The sequence below is a fragment of the Ornithodoros turicata genome, chromosome 1 (genome assembly GCF_037126465.1).
Source record: "Ornithodoros turicata isolate Travis chromosome 1, ASM3712646v1, whole genome shotgun sequence".
Taxonomy (NCBI): domain Eukaryota; kingdom Metazoa; phylum Arthropoda; class Arachnida; order Ixodida; family Argasidae; genus Ornithodoros; species Ornithodoros turicata.
Genome location: NC_088201.1, coordinates 67,845,029 through 67,864,169, shown reverse-complemented (window position 1 = coordinate 67,864,169; position 19,141 = coordinate 67,845,029). Strand labels below are relative to the sequence as shown.

The following is a 19,141-nucleotide window of genomic DNA, read 5'->3' as shown; positions in this document are numbered from 1 at the left end:
ATTTAAGCACTATCTCAACAGATCTTCTAAATCTGCATGCATTACCAGATGGTAGACGTGTTGTAAATCCAGGGCATCCACTTTTGTAATGTACCTTCCTGTTCCCTGTTGTTGTATATATTTACTTTTGTTCATGTGAACGAAAACTAACATACTCCCTTTCTACACCCTGGCGACACACTATCACCATATTTCACCTGAGGGTGTAGTACACCATTGTTACACCCTCAGGAACTTCCAAAACAAAGTCGTAGGGTGTGAAAGGGGTGTGATCTTTGTTAATACACCTATTTTACACCTTTAAAGGTGTGAAACGATTTAGAGTGCACAAGGCAACAACCCTCGTACCTTACTGGCAGTTCACAAAGACCTCCCTTCCAGCCTCCTCTACGTCTCCAATGCATGTGATATGGAATACGTCGCCGCAAAGATCAAACTGAAAGGGATAACAGTCACCGTTATCAGCGTTTACATACCCCCTCATTGCAGAGTCTCTCTACGGGAAATAAATAACCTACTTGGGAATCTACCCTCCCATACTGTCATCTGCGGAGATCTAAACGCTCATTCTCAGCTCTGGGGGGAGGGGGGGACACAAAACAGACAGAAGAGGACGGCTAATCGAGTCCGCAATTGAGCAAAACGACCTCTGCCTGCTCAATGACGGCTCCCCAACATACTTGAAAGGACCCACCTATTCTTCTCCACTGGACCTCACCATATGCACACGTGACATTGCGGCGCACCTAGGCTGGACAGTTGACGTTGAGACAAAAGGAAGCGACCATATAGCAATCCTCATCTCCTATGATGAATACAACCCAAAGCCTCAGAGGAGAACCTTAAGAATATACAACTGGAAAAACTTCAGACAGCACAATACAGCATCCCTCCATGAAGGACACACGCCGAAAGAATTTGCCCAGGAAATTGCAAATAACTTACAAGCAACCAGCAAGCAGATCAATGTTCAAAGTCGTATACAAGTATTGACACAGAGTATATGCTGCGAGCAATTCACCGCCGCGCAGAGAGAAAATACAGGAGAAACGGCGACATAAACTGTTGGATCGAAGCCAAAGCTACAAAAGCCAAAATAAAACGACACCTGAAGAAACTATCAATCAAGAGCTAGACAGATACCTGCAACAACTTGTCCTCGACAACTATCGCGAATAAGATGTGGACCATAGTAAAAAGCCTCAAATGTGTCCCCTCCCAAACAGCACCCTTCCGCACCATGTCTCTGAAAACGAACAAGACAGAAAAATAAATTGCCAACAGTTTCCTGGCAGCCCTAAACAAGACGTCAGAGGCCTCCACAAGTGCCCTTTACCACCAGTCTCTACGGTCAGCAATTGTGGACAACAGTATGCAAGGCAAAACCGCCCCCAAAGAACTGGAAATGGAGTTTACAGTCCATGAACTTAAACGTGCTATCCAAGCAGCCTCCACAAAAAAGACAGCCCCAGGTCCAGACGGGATATCCTATAAGTGCCTAGCAAACATAGGACCCAAAGCTTTGAAGATCCTCCTCGAAATCTACAACGAGAGCTGGAGGTCAGGGATCGTACCAGAAGAATGAAAAACTGCACGCATAATTGCAGTCGGAAAACCCCAGAAGCCAAAGGAGGAAATTACCTCCTACAGACCAATCAGCCTCACAAGCTGAATTACCAAAATCATGGAGCGAATGGTTCTGTCTCGAATACAGTGGTGGTTGGAGCAAACAAACTACCTACCCGAAGAATTCACAGGATTTAGAACATCCCGCTGTACAACAGACTGCATCACAGACTTCGTAGCGTTCGTACAGCATAACAAAGGCTTGTCCATCGTCACAGTAGTAGTCTTTCTTGATATCAAATCAGCGTTTGACTCTGCCAGCCATGCCCACGTACTGCGAGCAGCAAGAAAATCAGGGCTGAATGGAAAAACATTCGCATGGCTCACCAGCTTTCTCACTGACAGAAAAGTCTTTATGAACACCAACGAAGGGAGTACACCCCCAGTCCCACTGTACAAGGGGTTCCGCAAGGAGCAGTTCTCAGCCCGACAGGCTTCAATCTGCTCATGTCTGAGCTCGCCAGCTTACTACCACCCAAAGTAAAATATACCATGTATGCCGACGACTTCTGCATATGGAGCAGTGGAAGACAGATACAGGCAATAGAAAACACACTTCAGCATGCCCTAGTAACCGTCGCCATTTTCCTTGAAGAAAGAGCCATGGACCTCTCAACCAGCAAAACCGTCTACTTACCCTTTACAGGAAAACGGCTGAAAAAATTTAAACTCACAGTGGCCGGAACCGAAATAAGGCGGGTCACCAAGCACAAATACCTGGGATTCACCATCAACAGGAATACAACATGGTGTGACCAAGTTAAACATCTGGAAAAATCCACAAGAACCTACACAAACATAATGAAAATCCTTGGCGGACACCGATGGGGCAACAACAAGGCTCTTCAAGCAATGCATCGTGCCCCTCCCCCTCTTCAGGCAAACAATAGCTCCACAGCATGCCTTGTCTTCAAAATCTCTCTCCGTCTCAGGATAACAGACTGCAACGTATCCTAAGTCGCAGTCTACTCATCTGCCTGGGACTTTCTATAGAACTGTCAGAACGGATATAGTACTTGCAGAAGGAAGAGAGCCATCCATCCAAACCCTTCGCAAACAAGAAACTGAGCGCCACCTTATCCGTCTCCTCACAAGACACCACGGGCACCCCCTCATCGACAAGATAAAGCAACGCACCGCATCTACAAGGCCATCCGATACAGGGACCGCATCCTTCCTAAGCATCGTGAAAAAAGACACTATCAGGACACGGCCCCCTGGTTTCTACTCCCACCAAAGGTCTCCACTGAAGTACCAGGGATTGACAAGAAAAAAGAAATACCACAAGTGGCCTTAAAATTACTAGCCACGGCACATATTGAACAAAACTACCCGGTAGCAATACAGGTCTATACCGACGGTTCCACGTCGAAAAACAGATCATCAAGTGCTTTCGTAACCGACGGCATAACAAAAGCGTACAGGTTGTCGCACAAGACAACATCCACGGCAGCAGAGCAACATGGAATTTTGAAAGCTGTACGCCACATCAGAAAATCCCAAGCCGGGATATGGGTAGTGTGCTCCGACTCCAGAGCGGCCCTCTACTCCATCCAAAAGCAGGACCCATAAGACCATATTGTCTACAACATCGCGAAGGCGCACAGCGAAGCCGAAGCCTTGGGACACAATATATCACTCCAATGGATACCGTTTCACTGCAACATCTTCGGAAGTGAATGCGCAGACAGAGCTGCAAAGGAAGCCCTCAGCAAAAGTAGGATATCTGCAACCCCTTTACAAAGTCAGATGCCAAGAGCCTTCTCCGTAAAAGTACAGAAAGAAGATTGCGCACAATATGGAAACAATCAATGAGACCAAAGGGCTACCTTGCATTCATCGACCCTGAAGCAGACAGTATAATTCCAAATGGAATTGAACGATCAGTCAAAACAGCCACACATCGCACACGACTTGGAGCGCTGTACACAGGAACTACAAGGCACCAGCTGCGACCCAGACCTTTGCAAACGATGCAAAGTCCCAGAGGATACACACCACATAATCATGCACTGCCAGAATATAGCCAAGCCAGACTTAAACTCCAACAGACTCTAGCGGCGCTGGACAACAGGCCTTTCTCCTTTTGCGAGATTACCGGAAGATGGCCCACAAGGCACGAACAATCCAAACCACTGAAAGCGCTCTGCGCTTTCTTAGAGGACAGCGGTATAAAAGACCCCTTCTAAATTCCATCACTCCCAATTATTCTATTTATAACGAGTAAGAACTGAAGCTGCAGGCGCCCTCAGGGCAGCCACCTAGCTCCAATACACCACAATCCAGTTAAACCTATCTTATAGATCAGGACTGGACTGCATTATAGATCTGACTTATAGATCGAGGGTGCGGGTGAACAGTCTGTTACCCTCTGTATGTTATCACTCTTGGTAGTCCTCGCTTTGTTATATGCCACTGGGTAAACAGAGGGACTGCGTAATACACTGGTCTTTCATCTCTTTCATCATGCTATTTTTATTTCCAGCTTGCAGAATATGTTCCATCTAGATGATCGCGCTGTCATTCTGCATGCGTCTATGCTTACAAGCATTGGGTGAGAATCCCTTGACAGCGGAAGCGATAACATGCCATAAGGGCCTGATGCTGAGAGATAGTAGTAGTGCTCGTCGTCATCATTTTTTAAGTTGGCGCGCTTCAAAAGTCACGCGAGCGCACGTGAAAACCGTTTTGGTTGGAGATGGGGTTCCAAATAAAACGACTTGATTGGTCTCCACAAGGCATCGCATAACCAATCACGGGGAAGTAATGCGTGTATTCGGGAGCCGGCGGTGGTGTCTGGGGTTTTTCCTGGGTTTTCCTCAGACGCTGTCAGACATATGTCGGCACAGTTCCCTTAGAAGTCGGCCCAGGACGCACATTCCCTCAGAGCGTTAGTCGTGACGTTGCCCATCTCCGTGAGGCCGACAACGGCGAGCTATTTTAGCACCACCACCACCACCACCGCCGTGTATCGCACATTATGGGAAAACGAAAGGTTAAGAATCAGGCTTCGGCATTAATGCCACCAAAGGTGGGTTCACTCAGACGTTACGACAGTGCACTCGTTGCTGAAGTTGGAATGATACTTAACCGCAACACCTCCATGTGGCTTCTGGCGAGACACGGGCATATGATGACGAAACATGAAATTGGTTCAACAAATGTATCTGTTTATTGGAGATGGTGTGTTGATATGCACAGGAGCCGGTAGTGGTTCACCGTTACAAAAGGCATGATGAACGTCATTGTCAGACAAATCCGACTAGGAAAACAAAAAGAAATAGTGAAAGTCGGGGAACCGTAACGAGAACCACTCCCGGTCACCAGGGTCTACACCCTCCTCTACAAATAGGCGGTTGATGATCCCAAAAGATTGACATCCTGTCACCAGGTGCTCGAATATTCTAAGAGGCTACAGCTCGCCGTAGTCTTTTTGAACCTATGAGCGACATTATAAGTGCATATTTTTCTTCTTGTATTTGACCTCCAGAGGGCAAGATAGTGTTTAAAATGCTGTATTTGTAACCTCTGCGGGTCATATTTGAGAAGATATTTTCATAGTTCAGTGTAATCCGAATGTAATATGATGCCACCCGAATGCGGTTTTTAGATTGAACTCGAGTATAGTGCACTGGGGGGGGGGGGGGGTGACAGCAGGGTTGTGGGTCTGGTCGCCGTCTCAGACGGGAGTGTGGTACGGGTATAGCTCATGTACGCCGTTTTTCCACGAAGGAGTATACTTCGTGTGACCAGATTCCAGTGTGTTGCTAGAGAAACAATAGGCCGGACAATTGCATAAAACAATACCCTCTCTCGGGCAGCAGGCTGGTTGGCATGCTATCGGGTAATCTGGAGAAATTCCGCCTCCTTCCGCAAGTAGAAAAAGAAGACAAAAAGGAAAAAAAGTTCCCGTGAAGAGGCGACGGCGTGTCGTATAATATTGTTTGGTCCTCTGCACTGTCAATTTTCCCCGATGACCAGGTACTTATTCTCATTCAGTCCACCCCTAAGAAGAGCCATTCAAATGTCTACTGCGGATATAGCGGCTGCTGTGCAGTGCATGTGTGATGCATGAACTACAAAGTATGCTACGGAATTGAGCTTGAAGCATGTTCTGAAGCACACTACAACGACGACACCTGTCTCGCTGGAATTTCACACCGAAGTTGTGATAATGATCAAAACGATCAAAGTGATCAAAAGGACAAACAAGTGTCCAGTTCGACTTCGTGGAAACTCACACCCTCAGTTTTTTCTTTCTCGCATCGCATCACAAACAAGTGTGTGTAACCCACCCTGGGCGGTATGCCCACACCTGTTTGCCTTTTTCTTTCTCACGTCCCACCATACACTCTTAAAAGTGAACTTCACCGCATAGCACCGACCCTGTGGACGCCTGGGAACGACATTATGAAGAGCAGTATACGCAGAATATACACATAGAACCGATAGAGATCATGATTGGTTCGCGTACCTTAACGGAGTCGATAGTTTTGCAGACTTCCAGCGTCTTGGCAGCGTTGTCCTGACTGCAGAACACAATATCCGGCGGAGAATCTGCTAACTGGTAGTGAAGTTCGCCTACATCCGTGCAAAGGAATGCCATTTTTAGTACACACAGTGACATCCGTATAGCTGCACCAGTAACTGATTCCGCTCTACACCCGCAGGTTTTCGGTATAATTCCAGTTATAATTCCATTTCGTGGAAACGGCGGAGAGGGTGAAACTTACCGTCCTTTGTCATGCAAATCTCACCCCATTTTCCTCTATACGACGCTCTACTCTACTCTACTCTACTCTACACTCTTAAAAATGAGGGGGGGGGGGGGGGGGTGATGGCAGGATAGGCTCGCCGTTGTTGGCCACACAGAAGTGGGCGTCGTCACGACTATAGCCAAAAAAGGAAAAGGAAAACGCATAGCAAAACAAAACACAAAGGAAGGACGGACGGATGGAGGATAGAGGAGGTTGAAGGATGGGGATGCGGTGAGGTGCACGAGTTCATCGGGGAGAGTACAGTATTAGATGGGTCGATCAGCAAGGCCTGTCTTCAGCGGCCTGTCAGCGAAAACCGCGGAGCATACACTCTTAATAATGAACTTCACCGCATAGCACGCTCCTAGCCAACCATAATCTCGAATGATATCGTTATCTGCCCTGATTTGTTGAAAACGGGAGGCGTACGCCTTTTTTGTGACACTTATGCTGTTCATAATTGTCACAGAAAAGACGTACGCCTCCCGTTTCCAACAAATCAGGGCAGATAACGATATCATTCGAGATTATGGTTGGCTAGGAGCGTGCTATGCGGTGAAGTTCATTTTTAAGAGTGTACGCCTTTCAGTGACAATTGATGCAACTGCATAAGTGTCACAACAAGGCAAGTGTGTCTCTCGTTTTGACCAAATCAGGGAAGAGAACGATATCACACGGGATGATGGTTGGCTACACTCTTCAGAACTTCACCGCACAGCGCGCTCTGCGCCAACCATTGCCACGAATGATAGGGTTATTATCATATTATTATCATTATTATAGGGTTATTATGCAACTACAACATTGGAAGACAGAGGGGGGCGTACGGCTTTTTGTTTCAATTTTCATTTATCCAAATTGCCACAAAGCGTATGCTCCCTTCTCTCTTCGAATCACAAGCGATAACACTATCATTCGTTTCAATGGTTGGCGCACAGCGTGCTATGCGGTGAAGTTCTGTTCTTAGAGTGTATAAGACACATGCGTATCCAAGATGCGCGCTTCCTCCTGTTTTCAACGAACTCTGGAGACAGAAAGGTATTATTCCGAACGATGATTGCCTGGGAGCTCGTTTGGCTGTGAAGTGCTGTTTTTACAGTGTGCGGTCAACACTGGTACACGTGATGCACTATATAGAAATAGGAAATGCACGCCGTGAATAGGACCACCATGTGCAAAGTGTTTGCCTCGCCAATCATCAGAACAGAGCAAGACCTACGTGAAGTTAGAGCAGCCTTAGCGAAGACTAGTGTTCCACCAGCCAGGATACTGCCCAGGATGGCCTGCAAACAGTCGACGTTGTTGGCGCTGTGCAATCCCACCTTATGCCCTGCTTGGAATCCCAGCTTTTGAAGACCTGCGGCGACGCTGAGGCAAACCTTGTAAATCTCTGCGTATGTGAACCTCGCGCCAGTCGCGTAGTCAATCTGCGGATGACAGCAACAACAACGGATACGTGACGATTAGACGAAGTATTTTACCGTGGTAATGACAGTATACCCTACCTCAATGCATATGGGTTAATATATGGTATAATAATAGGGTGAAGTATAGGTGAAACATACACACACGACATAACACATTGCAAGTATGATACATAAAGGAGCATGCGAAAATTTCTCCTCGCGATATGAACGATTCTGCCATCGTGACAATAATGCAAAAGGAACGAGATTTACCCGTTGCGCCGTTTGTAATTAAAACGTGAATAAAGCTGCCAGTTTGTAGGTTCATCTTTCCTGCCTTGAATTGGCGCAAAACGTCAAGGGTACGTCACCCCAAGCGCATCCAATTGTCAAAGGAAATATACTGCGGGAACTGCCAACACCACATAGATACAGAAAGCCTGTGCGCTCGTCGACTTGACGTAACAACTAAGAGTCAGCCAATCAGAATGGTATTTTCAACGTCCCTAGTCAATCACGAACAGGCATTCAGCGGTCGTGGCCATGGAGGAGAACCACCGTCGTCTGCGAGTTGTGATTGAACGTCCCCCCATACTAAATGGGAAAACTTGGAAATAAAGCGCAAAACGGTCTCAATCTTTCTCAAAGCTGATTTGCTGAAAAACGTCTTGCACTTTTTGTCTAAATATTTAGGTCTGCAGGTTCCAGGTGAGTTGCAATCATTAGCGGGGTCCTGAATTCGCAGAATGGTGAATCGCAGTAGCAGACGAATTCTGACTATATATGTCCACGTAGCGAAGGAGTGAGAGGAGGGAATGGGCAGGCCTTCTCTATCGAGGTGGTGTTGGAAATGCCCCTTCCTGCATTTCTCTGTCCAATCAACGCGGTACGAGGGGAGCTTCGACTTGACTGTGACGCGTAGGGATACCCGTCGCCGGGACGCGTATGATACGCGCTTTCTGTTGTAGCGGAAGCTTTCACTTATACCGCCATACAAGGTGGAAGAAGTAGAATTAGCGCATCAACGTGATCAAACACACAAATTATAGTGAACGCTCGCGAAACGAAACGAAACCTTGCGAAACGGAGGCTACACAGTCACGGCGAGCAGCTTTCCCATCGCTTACCAACTACGAGCGGAGCAGTATGGATCAGATTGCAGATGCGTGCGCTACAGAAGCTAGAGCAATGCTGGGAAGGTTATAATGGCGCTGTTATGCGATTACGAAGTCCATCTCTTGTACTGTACGTTCCACAATGCTATTCCAGACAACAAAATACGGTTTCTAGTGGGACAATTATTGAAAAAAAAAAATCCATACGTTATCTCCATTGGCAGATTGCTTACCTCATTACGATGAACCCATTCGCCATTTTGGTATGAAGCTCCTTTTTACACACACCTCACAATCAGGGCGTATCGCGAAATAGCGCGCACTTGTTACTCTTCCAGCGTCGCATTGCGACTCGATTCGAAATAGTGAGCATTCAGGATAGAATATACCTGTTTCTTGTAGCCTGTGAGACCCACCCACAAACTCCAACCCCTTTAGAGCCCCTTTAAGAAAGATTGAAGTTTGGGCGCTTTGGGCTTGCTGGTATTGTATAGTTAGGCGTAAAGCGCGAAGCGGGACATTGACGGACAGGGCTTCTCTCGTGTCGTCCCTGACCGTCCGTGTCCCGCGCTTTTGCAAGTAGAGAGGTGTAATAGGATGAATTCCCATAGATGACATTGGCGCTACACAAGAGTATTGCCGCACTCTTGCTAAATTTATCACTGGATCTAAAGACGCTCTAGCTGAGCTGTGGACGTCAACACTGTAGATGACGGTTCATATAGGAAAGCCTCAAACAAACACTTACAACAACGTGAAAGTATTAAGCTTGTTAGTCTAACCTATGGCCAATTCGTGTCGTTATTTCCTGGCAGCATTCTATGCCAGATTCTGAGCAATTGTACTCTAAAAACAGAACTTCACCGCATAGCACGCTGTGCGCAATGATGCGTTATACAGCATGTGATTCGAAGAGAGAGGAGAGCGTAAACCTTTTTGTGTGAATTGGGACATATGATAACTGACGCAAAAGGCGTACGCCGCCTCTGTCTTCGAATCAGAAGTGACCCTATCATTCGTGGCAACGTATGGTGCACAGCGTGCTATATGCCGTCAAGTTCCGTTTTTATTGTTATAGTGCAGAACTGCGCATGCGCAACGGCAGCAATACCGTCTTATAACATACACCAAGCAAAAGCGTGCATGCACTAAAAGTCTATTATAAAGTGCCACACGAAGCTGGACAATCAGAGGTCACGACTGCAATCCGAGCTAAGTGCAGTATAACGCCGTACGGTATAGTTGTTGGAGAGCGCAGACACGAAAATTTGTTGAAACAACATTCATTCATGTCACCTCATAGCTCGTCCCTCGGAGTCAAAAAAAGAAGAGCAAGAAATGAAAGAACGCAAGTGAACTCAATAACGGCTCACCAGAGCCGTCCGATCCCTGAACCGTTCACAGCATTGGGTGATGTATTCCGCCGCATCGACGTCCGGAAAGTTCATGTTGCGTATCGTCGACTTGACCACTTCATCTTCGATGACGGCTGACATGATGTCTCTCACGCACGTGGAACCACTGACAATGAAAGAGCCGTCAGCTCCGTCTTTATAATGGTCAGTGTGATTCTAACAAATGAACGCAGAGAGTACCAAGCATAAGAATACCTACTGCCTGTCAACTGGCAACCTTCAACGGAAGATTAATGAAGTTCGCCGAATGCGTTATCCTGAAAGAAATGCATTCCTCTAATGGTGGTCCATAATGATGCTTTAATTGTGCAGCGGTTGTTTCCAGGTTTATCACTGTGGGATCTCCGGATGGCTTCAGGGACATCGCGTCCCGTGGTGGTCAAGCTGAACAGGTGCAAACGCTGCGCATCTCGCATAGTCGTTTCGTTGTCGCTCCTGCGCCACTACACTGTTCCGGAATTGAATATGGACGCGATGTGAACACGATGAAACGAAAGGCGGACAGCGGCTGCGTTCGATTAGCTCTATTCGCCGAATTTAACTCTAACCAGGAGTTCAGTGATGGATAAAAGACCTCAAAATTGTACTTGAAGTAAAGTACAAAGCACCAAAGTACAAAGCCAGTTGGCTAGTGAGTGTCTGTTCATGTGTATGTGCGCTGCTGCTTGTTCTACGTCTTCGTTTCGCACTCTTTTACAATGTATACAAAATACCATATTGCAAATGTAATTAATGTAAAGTACAACGCTCCTGGCAAAACAATTCAAAGTACTCGTGAAGTACATTATCTATCATTGTTAGGTGGCAACTATAGAAGTGAGAAAGTAATTATGCTTTTCGTTGTCATTTTTAGCAATTGCAAGTTGGCAAGTGCAAGGCGTGGCCAGTTCATTGCCTACTCATGGATATGAGGTAAAACAGATGGCATAATTTCTATTTAGACGCCCGCAAACAATTGGCTACGCTATTGGCTACTGGGTGCTAATCCCTGAGTAGAATATGAACCTAGAAGACGCGCCTTTATACAAAAAAAGAAAGAAGCTATCAGAACACCAGCCCCGTCCCTGTCGTTTGTGCGTATGAACTTTGAGGCTGCGATTTCACGTTTCAGTTTTGTTTTCATGTTACTTTCTTGCCTGGTCAACACCCCATTATGTGGTGAAGTTCTGTTCTAACATTGCATGCAGTTATGCTACACTCTTAAAAATGAGGGGGGGGGGGAGTGTCGAGGTAGCTTGCCGTTGTTGGCCGCACTCAAGTGGGCATCGTCACGACTATAGCCAAAAAAAGGAAAAGAAGGGAAAGGAAAAATGAACTTCACCGCATAGCACGCTCCTAGCCAATCATGATCTCGAATGATATCGTTATCTGCCCTGATTTGTTGAAAACAGGGGGCGTACGCCTTTTCTGTGACAATTATGAACAACATAAGTGTCACAGAAATGGCGTACGCCCCCCGTTTTCAACAAATCAGGGCAGATAACGATATCATTCGAGATAATGGTTGGCTAGGAGCGTGCTGTGCGGTGAAGTTCATTTTGAAGAGTGTAGTTGTCGCAAAAAAAAAAAAAAAAAAAAAAACGTACTCCTCCCGTTTGCAGCAAATCATGGGAGAGAACGATGTCATTCGAGTGATGGTTGGCCAGGAGCGTGCTATACGGTGAAGTCCTGTTTTAAGAGTACACTCTAAACGAGAGGTTCACCGCGTAGCATGCTCCTAACCAGCGTGCTAGGAGCATGCTGTGTGGTGAAGCTCTGTTTTTGGAGTGTATGGGAGACAGGTGGAAAAGGAATACTTTTCTCCTCCTCCGCAAAAGAGAATTGATTCAAAGTTGAAATTGATTTCGCAATATGGGAGGACATTACCTACCCGACTTCACTGAAGTAACTAGAAAGTGAGTGCTCCTATATCAGCCAGTGACCACATCAGGAAGGTCCAGAAAGACGCGATCCGAAAGGAGAAGTGTTCTGTAAAGTCAGGACACGTTGTATTTCATTTCGACTTTTCAGAAAATTGGACAGTTATCCTGCCCAAGGAAGTCCAGAGCTACCACTGGCACAAAACTCAAGATTCGATATTCACATGTCGTGTCTACTAAGTCAACTTCAATTCGCTGTTATGCTGTGTGTGTCCAACGACACCCGGCACGACAGCGCAGCAGCATTGCCTTCTCTTTTCAAGATCGAAGAACATATGGAGGACCACGGACCCCTGTATGGAAGCGCTGTATACATCTCTGATCGGGCCAGTGCGCATTTCAAAAACAGATTTCAGCTGTATGAGCTCGGACGCAACACAACTGTAAAGAGGTGGCTTTTCTCAGCTCTAGGTCATGGAAAGAACGCCTGTGACGGAGTCGGAGGTGTTGTCAAACATGCTTTAACAATTTTCAACTTGCGCTCTCCAGCAACGGAAGCAATACGAAACGCGTGTGAGTTCACTACCGCCGTGTCAAGGCATGTCAAAAATGTGACTTTATTGCACCTTCCCTCGGAAGGTGTGAAATACCTTCTCTCGGTGTATCACTTAGTCGAACACCACAGACGGCAATGCTCGTGAGTTCCCAGTTGTTCAATTCACTCCTGCAATAACCTCGAGTTGAGGATGCACAAATGATAATAAAAATAACAGATCGACTTGCAGACTGTCCTCAGGGCAATAAATTCGTGTTGGGAGTCATCTTCCGCCAGGAGAGGTTCCAACTTCGCGAGTGCCCATGCACTCTAAACCTTTTTACACCTTAAAGGGTGTAAACACAAATGTGCAGGGCACGCACCTTTTAAGGTGTAGTTTAACACCGTCAGCATTGTTAGGGTGTAATCATGTGGAAGGGTGTAATTCTCAACGCTGAATAAGAAAATACGCAGAAAATGTTGTCAGCTTCATGCGAAAAAACTACCTTTTTTGCATCGAGCTGACAACACTTTCTGGGTATATGCCGAGGACCATCTAGGAATGAAGTGTATTTGTATGCAATTTTGATAATCACCAAATGAACATATCTATAGAAAGTTTCACTGCATCTAAAGTATTCAGTAAAAGTTGATCTGCTCATGCAGCGTGTCTATAGGTAATTGGTGAACTCTAATGTGATCAAGTATGTGTATAAGAATGTTGTGCTAAGGAAATATATACGGCTATACATAGGTACTCAAGTATAGTACAATTTAGCAGAACACACTTCAATGAGCTATATGAAAAATGGTATGCATGGCTTCTTATATGCTCTGATTTTTTATTTTTATTTTTATTTTTTGCTGAAAACTAATGGAACAAGAGAGGTGTCACTTGAACAGGTACCAGAATGTCACAATGTATGTTTCTGACAATCGTATTGTTGTTGACATTGTGATGTCTGACAGAAGTGTCACGATCGATGGCTTCACAGTTTCGGCAAGTCGTGTAATTATAAAAGAAATTCCTGAAAATGACTTGCCTGTATTTTCAGAGATATTAGGAATATATGTTGTAAATTCTCAGATTCTTTTCATTGCCCTGTGTTTAACCACCGTTGAATACGATTGCCACTTGCATGTCCACAGTGGCGTAGCCAGACCACCAAGGTAGGGGGGGGCTCGATACGAAAACTCGCCCCCCCTCGCCCCCCGCTGATCCTGGGTGCGACAACACACAATACTTGTGCACACCGCAAGATGCGGTAATTGATTTGGGCGTTCACAATACGATTACGCAGTGATGTCCAATGAGGCGGTGTCACGAGATCGGAAGGATTTTGAAAAGCTCATACTTTGAAAACCATTCAAGAGTGCCGACTATATAGACGCCATGAACTGTAAGAACTTTCGCGATCGTCACTGTACCCCCCCCCCCCCCCCCCATATATTATTTTCTCCTCGGATTTGCTAGATTTGCGTGGGCCCGTCGTGGAAGGTAGGGGGGGCTCGATCTAGTCCCCCCTAGTCCCCCCGTGGATATACGCCACTGCCTCAGACAGCAGCGGGTGGGTGACAGCATGCTTCCCAGTTCCCAGGTTGCAGGGATGGGCATAAATACATTTCTTCAGTATTTAAATATAAATACAAAATACTTTGTTGAAAGAGGTATTTAAATACTCTTCATAAACACTTCTCCATATGAGTATTTAAATACAAAATGTAAATACTGTATTTAAATACCGTAACTACTACCATAAATACTGTGACGAAGATGGCTCCCAAGTATCTGGGGGTAGAATTCAGTCGTGCGCGCGTCTCTGCCCCTTCCGCATACGACTGCTTTGGGGTAGCCTGCCTCTGGTATACATGGTGTCCGACCGAACTCTGCTCGACCGAACCTGCTTGAACCCAATGCAGATCGGATGGTGCTATACGGCCGCTTCCAAGCAGGATCGAACTTTGATCCTGCTTGACTCAAGACAGTTCCCATAACAGGATTGAGAATTTCAAGACGGCTCGACGGCCGCCATTTGCATCCTCGACCCCGGTGAGCTGTCATAACTTAAGACGGACATGCGCGCGAAGCTACAAATGATGCTTGCATCGGTATACGATAAATTACCACTAATATCGCTGTTATATAGGAAACGCGAAATTAATGAGTCCCGTTTATTCATCTGCACAAGTCAACCATTCAATGCGCATTGAAAGTGGCCGTGTAGCAGCGTCAAAACTCGAGCGTGCTCGGGAAGTTCGATGCAGATCGGATTCGAGAAGGATCGAAATGCCCGTGTGACAGGGGTATTAAATGATACTGGTATTGTGGAAGGAGACCGTCGAGAGCGGTGTAGCAGTGCAACACAGCCGATGTCGCACCTGCGGAAAGCATTCTCACGGCTGCGTTCATTTTATTTTTCCAACACCTCCTAGATAGCATCAGGCCTGCGCGCTTGCGTCACCTCACGGAGGCCTGGTTGGCTTTGCGATCTGCTCCAAGTTTCCTTCTCGTTCGCTCTTTCATCGCCATCACAGCAGCATCCACAGCAGGCCTTCCTGTGTGACGCCGTGTCACGTGGGAGCAGGCCTGATGCTACCTAAGGAGGTGTTGGTTTTTCTCATACCAACTCCGTCCATGCGCTGATGGAGCTTCTTGCTTGAACGAACAAATCAGTTCTTTTCGTGTGCGGTTGTCGGGCGGTATTTCGAAACTTTAGGGGCACTTTTCTTTAAACCGGGGAAAACAAGAAAAAGGAAACAGAACTGAGAGGAAGTACATAATCACGGGTAACAGAGTCGAAGACCCCCTTACCCCTCTACAACTCCGCGATTGACAGTTTTGCTATCTCTGCAGTTAAAAGGTTCACCAAATAATTTTAATTAATGATTTATGTCATTTACGAGGAAGCAAAAAATAGGCTGATCATCTCTGCACCCTTTCTAACATTACGCACTAAGTCTGGTTCAAGTGCAATGTATACCATTTTTATAAAAATGTTTGACTCATTTTAAATGAAACTCTCTTCAATACTAGTGAAAACAGAAAGTGTCCGGGGTATGATGGCATTGGAAATGCCATTCGTGCCAGCGATACTCCTCTAAAAATAAATCTGGCATTTGAAAGTGACGAAGCAGTTTGAAGAATCCTTATCAAGCTCGTCACACGGTGCCCGTTATCACCAATCAAAAGGAATTGACCCGTGATAAGTGTTCGCTCTCTCCTGCCCTCCTCTTTCCTTTCGGGTTTCATGCCTCCTCTCACCTATACACGTGTACAAAGGTAAAGTTGTCTCACTTACACAACACGTGCTATTCGACTAAGCGCACTTAGGGAGACGTGTACGCGAATCTTGGTCATGCCACGGAAGTGCAGCAGACCATAGATACACCAGAATGTGAAGTACCGTTCTGTTGTGCACCAAGTGGAAGAAATTTCCGCATCTATAGAAAGCGGCTTCGCTCACGTCCGTACCCGTCCCTTGAGCTGAGCACTGGATGCGCAGTCTACGTATTACAGAGATCAGTGCTTCACACACCAGCGAAACTGTATGTCTAGCAGCGAGATACTTTCTCTTGACAGTACGCCCCGTAGGTCACCTGCTTAACTTTAATCCGTAAGCTCCCTCAGCCTGTGTGGCTGGCCGCTCCGATGCCAATAGAGGCCAGCGTGATATTGTGTTTCAGTGCGAAGATACATCTAGACGACCCTTGTCGTCTTAGAAATTTGTGAAAACAAAAGATCCTAGCTAAAAGACTTCACCGGGGAGGGCCCTACTACTTTTGAAGCGTGATGTGAGTGAGTGTATGCGTGTCCAAAGGGGACTACCTCCATAGGTGGCTTTCCTACTTGATGACAATACACACGTAGATGATGGTATGGACAGTGGGTATAGCAAATTCTCCTAGAGAGTGTCGCTATCCAGATTGTGGGATTGTAACGTGCAGTTAGTGTAAGTAAAAAGGGGACTACCTCCATAGGTAGTTCGCCTGCTTGATGACAATACACACACGTGATATTGTGCTTCAGTGCGAAGACGCGTCTAGACGACCCTAATGCTTGTCGTCTTATAAATTTGCGAAAACAAAAGATCCTAGCTAAAAGACTTTGCCGGAGAGGGCAGTACTACTTTTGAAGCGTGATGTGAGTAAGCATTGCTCTTGTCTGGGGTTGTCAATCCCGAGCCATTTTTGCAGTACCGGGATTTCGGGATTTTTTGTTGTCAATCCCGGGATTCAGGGACAGAATTTTGGGATTGTGATGAGTTCAGATGGTGCTTCCAAGTATAGTCCTGCGCGGGTCAGAATTATCTAACCAGCAACCGAGTCGTACACGCATGTTCACATCCGCACCCGACACGCAACCCGCGTCCCGTTACAAATTCAGACCGGCATCCGCCCGCAGCCCGCATATTTTTTCCAAATGCTCACCCGCACCCGACCCGCTACCTGCAACGCGATGAACGTTGACGAGTAAACTGGGAGTACTCCATTATGAAATAAGAGTGACCCGCTACCCGCACGACACCAATAACCTAGACCCGCAACCCGGAACAACGTGACGAGGGTCGCCTGCGGGTCCCACGTGCCATGCAGGACTCTACTTCCAAGTCAGTTTACCTAGCTCAAGTGAGTATATCTGGAGGTGAGTGCGGGTAAGCAAACTTGGACCCGCACAGTACCCGCGCGCGTGTGATCCGCACCCGCAAGAATTTAATCTGGGCGACCCGCACCCGCAGTGATGTCTGTATACCCGCATTGGAACCCGCAGGGGGAAATGAGCTGTATACACACGCTCGACCGCCACCTCGAACCCCAGTTTTCTTGTTCACCCTCTGGGTGATGAAGATGACGATGCGGGCACGATACACCAGCCTACCCCAAATCAATGGATGCGTTCCCTCTGTTCGTTATTGAACGTCCACTCGTCCCCTCGTCCACTTTACCGCTGTTTCTGTTTTAAAACAATGGACATTCTGAGTGTTGGCTACGTCTCTCGGACGGCTTCAATCGCATGCCAATAAAACTGCAATTCAACAGAGAGGATATATGTCTGCATTAATAATCGAACTCGCCCGCCAGCACTTGCCTGCTGCAGTCTGGTACATGGATTTATAACGCCAACAACATAGGGCACTGCTGAGCTAGCGTGTGACAGAGAGGGATCACTTAGTTGGCCATGGAGTGCGGGTAATGCGGGTATACCCGCATCACCCGCGGTCACATTGGGCGTACACTCGCATTTTACCCGCTACCCGCAGCGATCGCGAATTCCTACCCGCAAATCGTGACGATGTGCGGGTGACTGTGGGTACCCGCTTGTATACCCGCACCCGCGCTCAGCTCTAACTATATCAGCGTGTTGTGCGCAGTTCATATACGCTTTGTCAATCCTAGCTTTCCCTGAAGGAAATCACTCGAAAATCTGCAGTGTAACCACAGTGGTAAAATAGTGACGGACGGCGAAATGGTTTTTTTTTTCTGCTATTATAATGCCACTCCTTTTTTATTTATCTCCATTTCACTGCTGCGCGTGAAAAGAGGGCGAGTCCCGCTACGCTTGAAAGAGCAGGAAATATTACTTTATAATTCCCTCAAGCGGTGTAATATTCTACTTGCATGAAGAACAGGAACCATAACAAAAACGAATGCAATGAAACGAAACACAAAACGGTTTTCAACACCGTCGCTGCGTGGTTACCATATTGCACAATGATTAACAGACGACCTGAGAACAGAGTTGTACAGGTTACTCGAAAAAAGTAATTGATTACAGTTACTTTTACTTCTGCGAGAAAAGTAATTCTTTACCGTTACAAATTACTTCATGACAAATGTAATACGTTACCGTTTAAAAATGTAACGCGTTACTTTTCCCCTTACTTTTAAATTGTGGGCCATACCAAAGCGTACAGGCCTGCAGTGAATGCAACCATGCAGCTCTTATTGCAATTTTAATATGAGACACCAATATACATGATAAGTGAAATTCACAAATACATTTGAAAGCAACATACAAAACACATACACGCGTTTATTACAGATTTATATACATATTTACATATATATGTACACAATACCGTTATCGAACGACTTAGGTTCATACATATGTACATATACGCGTGCCTAATACGTGGAAATACGTGCTGTCTAGTCTATGAGTCACATCATATATTTACACAATTACATGCTGTAAGCAGTAGGTCGCGGTTGTAAGGGATTATCATGTTACTGTGGCGTGTATGGAACACGTGTGGAATAGAGACGGCTGTCACAGTGACCTCTGCGTCATTGCTTCAGTCGAGCTCGTGGTGGAACAGAAGAACAGATTGGCTTGCTGAAAAGGGTTGCCATTGTTGACAGAAGGCTAAAAAAGTAATCGATTACTCAGTAATTGATTACTGAAAATTGTAATCAGATTACTTGGAAAA

General features: G+C 46.2%; 1 protein-coding gene across 1 annotated transcript in view; it reads right to left on the bottom strand.

The window, feature by feature from the left end:
• LOC135366151 (luciferin 4-monooxygenase-like) overlaps nucleotides 1–10,683 on the bottom strand; it is a 33,889-nt gene extending 23,206 nt beyond the window's left edge. The window contains exons 1-4 of the mRNA XM_064598844.1: nucleotides 10,537–10,683; nucleotides 10,278–10,475; nucleotides 7,603–7,810; nucleotides 6,101–6,207 (exon numbers count right to left, since the gene is read on the bottom strand). Coding sequence (XP_064454914.1) covers nucleotides 6,101–6,207; nucleotides 7,603–7,810; nucleotides 10,278–10,475; nucleotides 10,537–10,683 — 660 coding nt within the window. The remainder of the gene's footprint in view (nucleotides 1–6,100; nucleotides 6,208–7,602; nucleotides 7,811–10,277; nucleotides 10,476–10,536) is intronic.
• Between the last annotated feature and the right edge of the window lie 8,458 nt (nucleotides 10,684–19,141).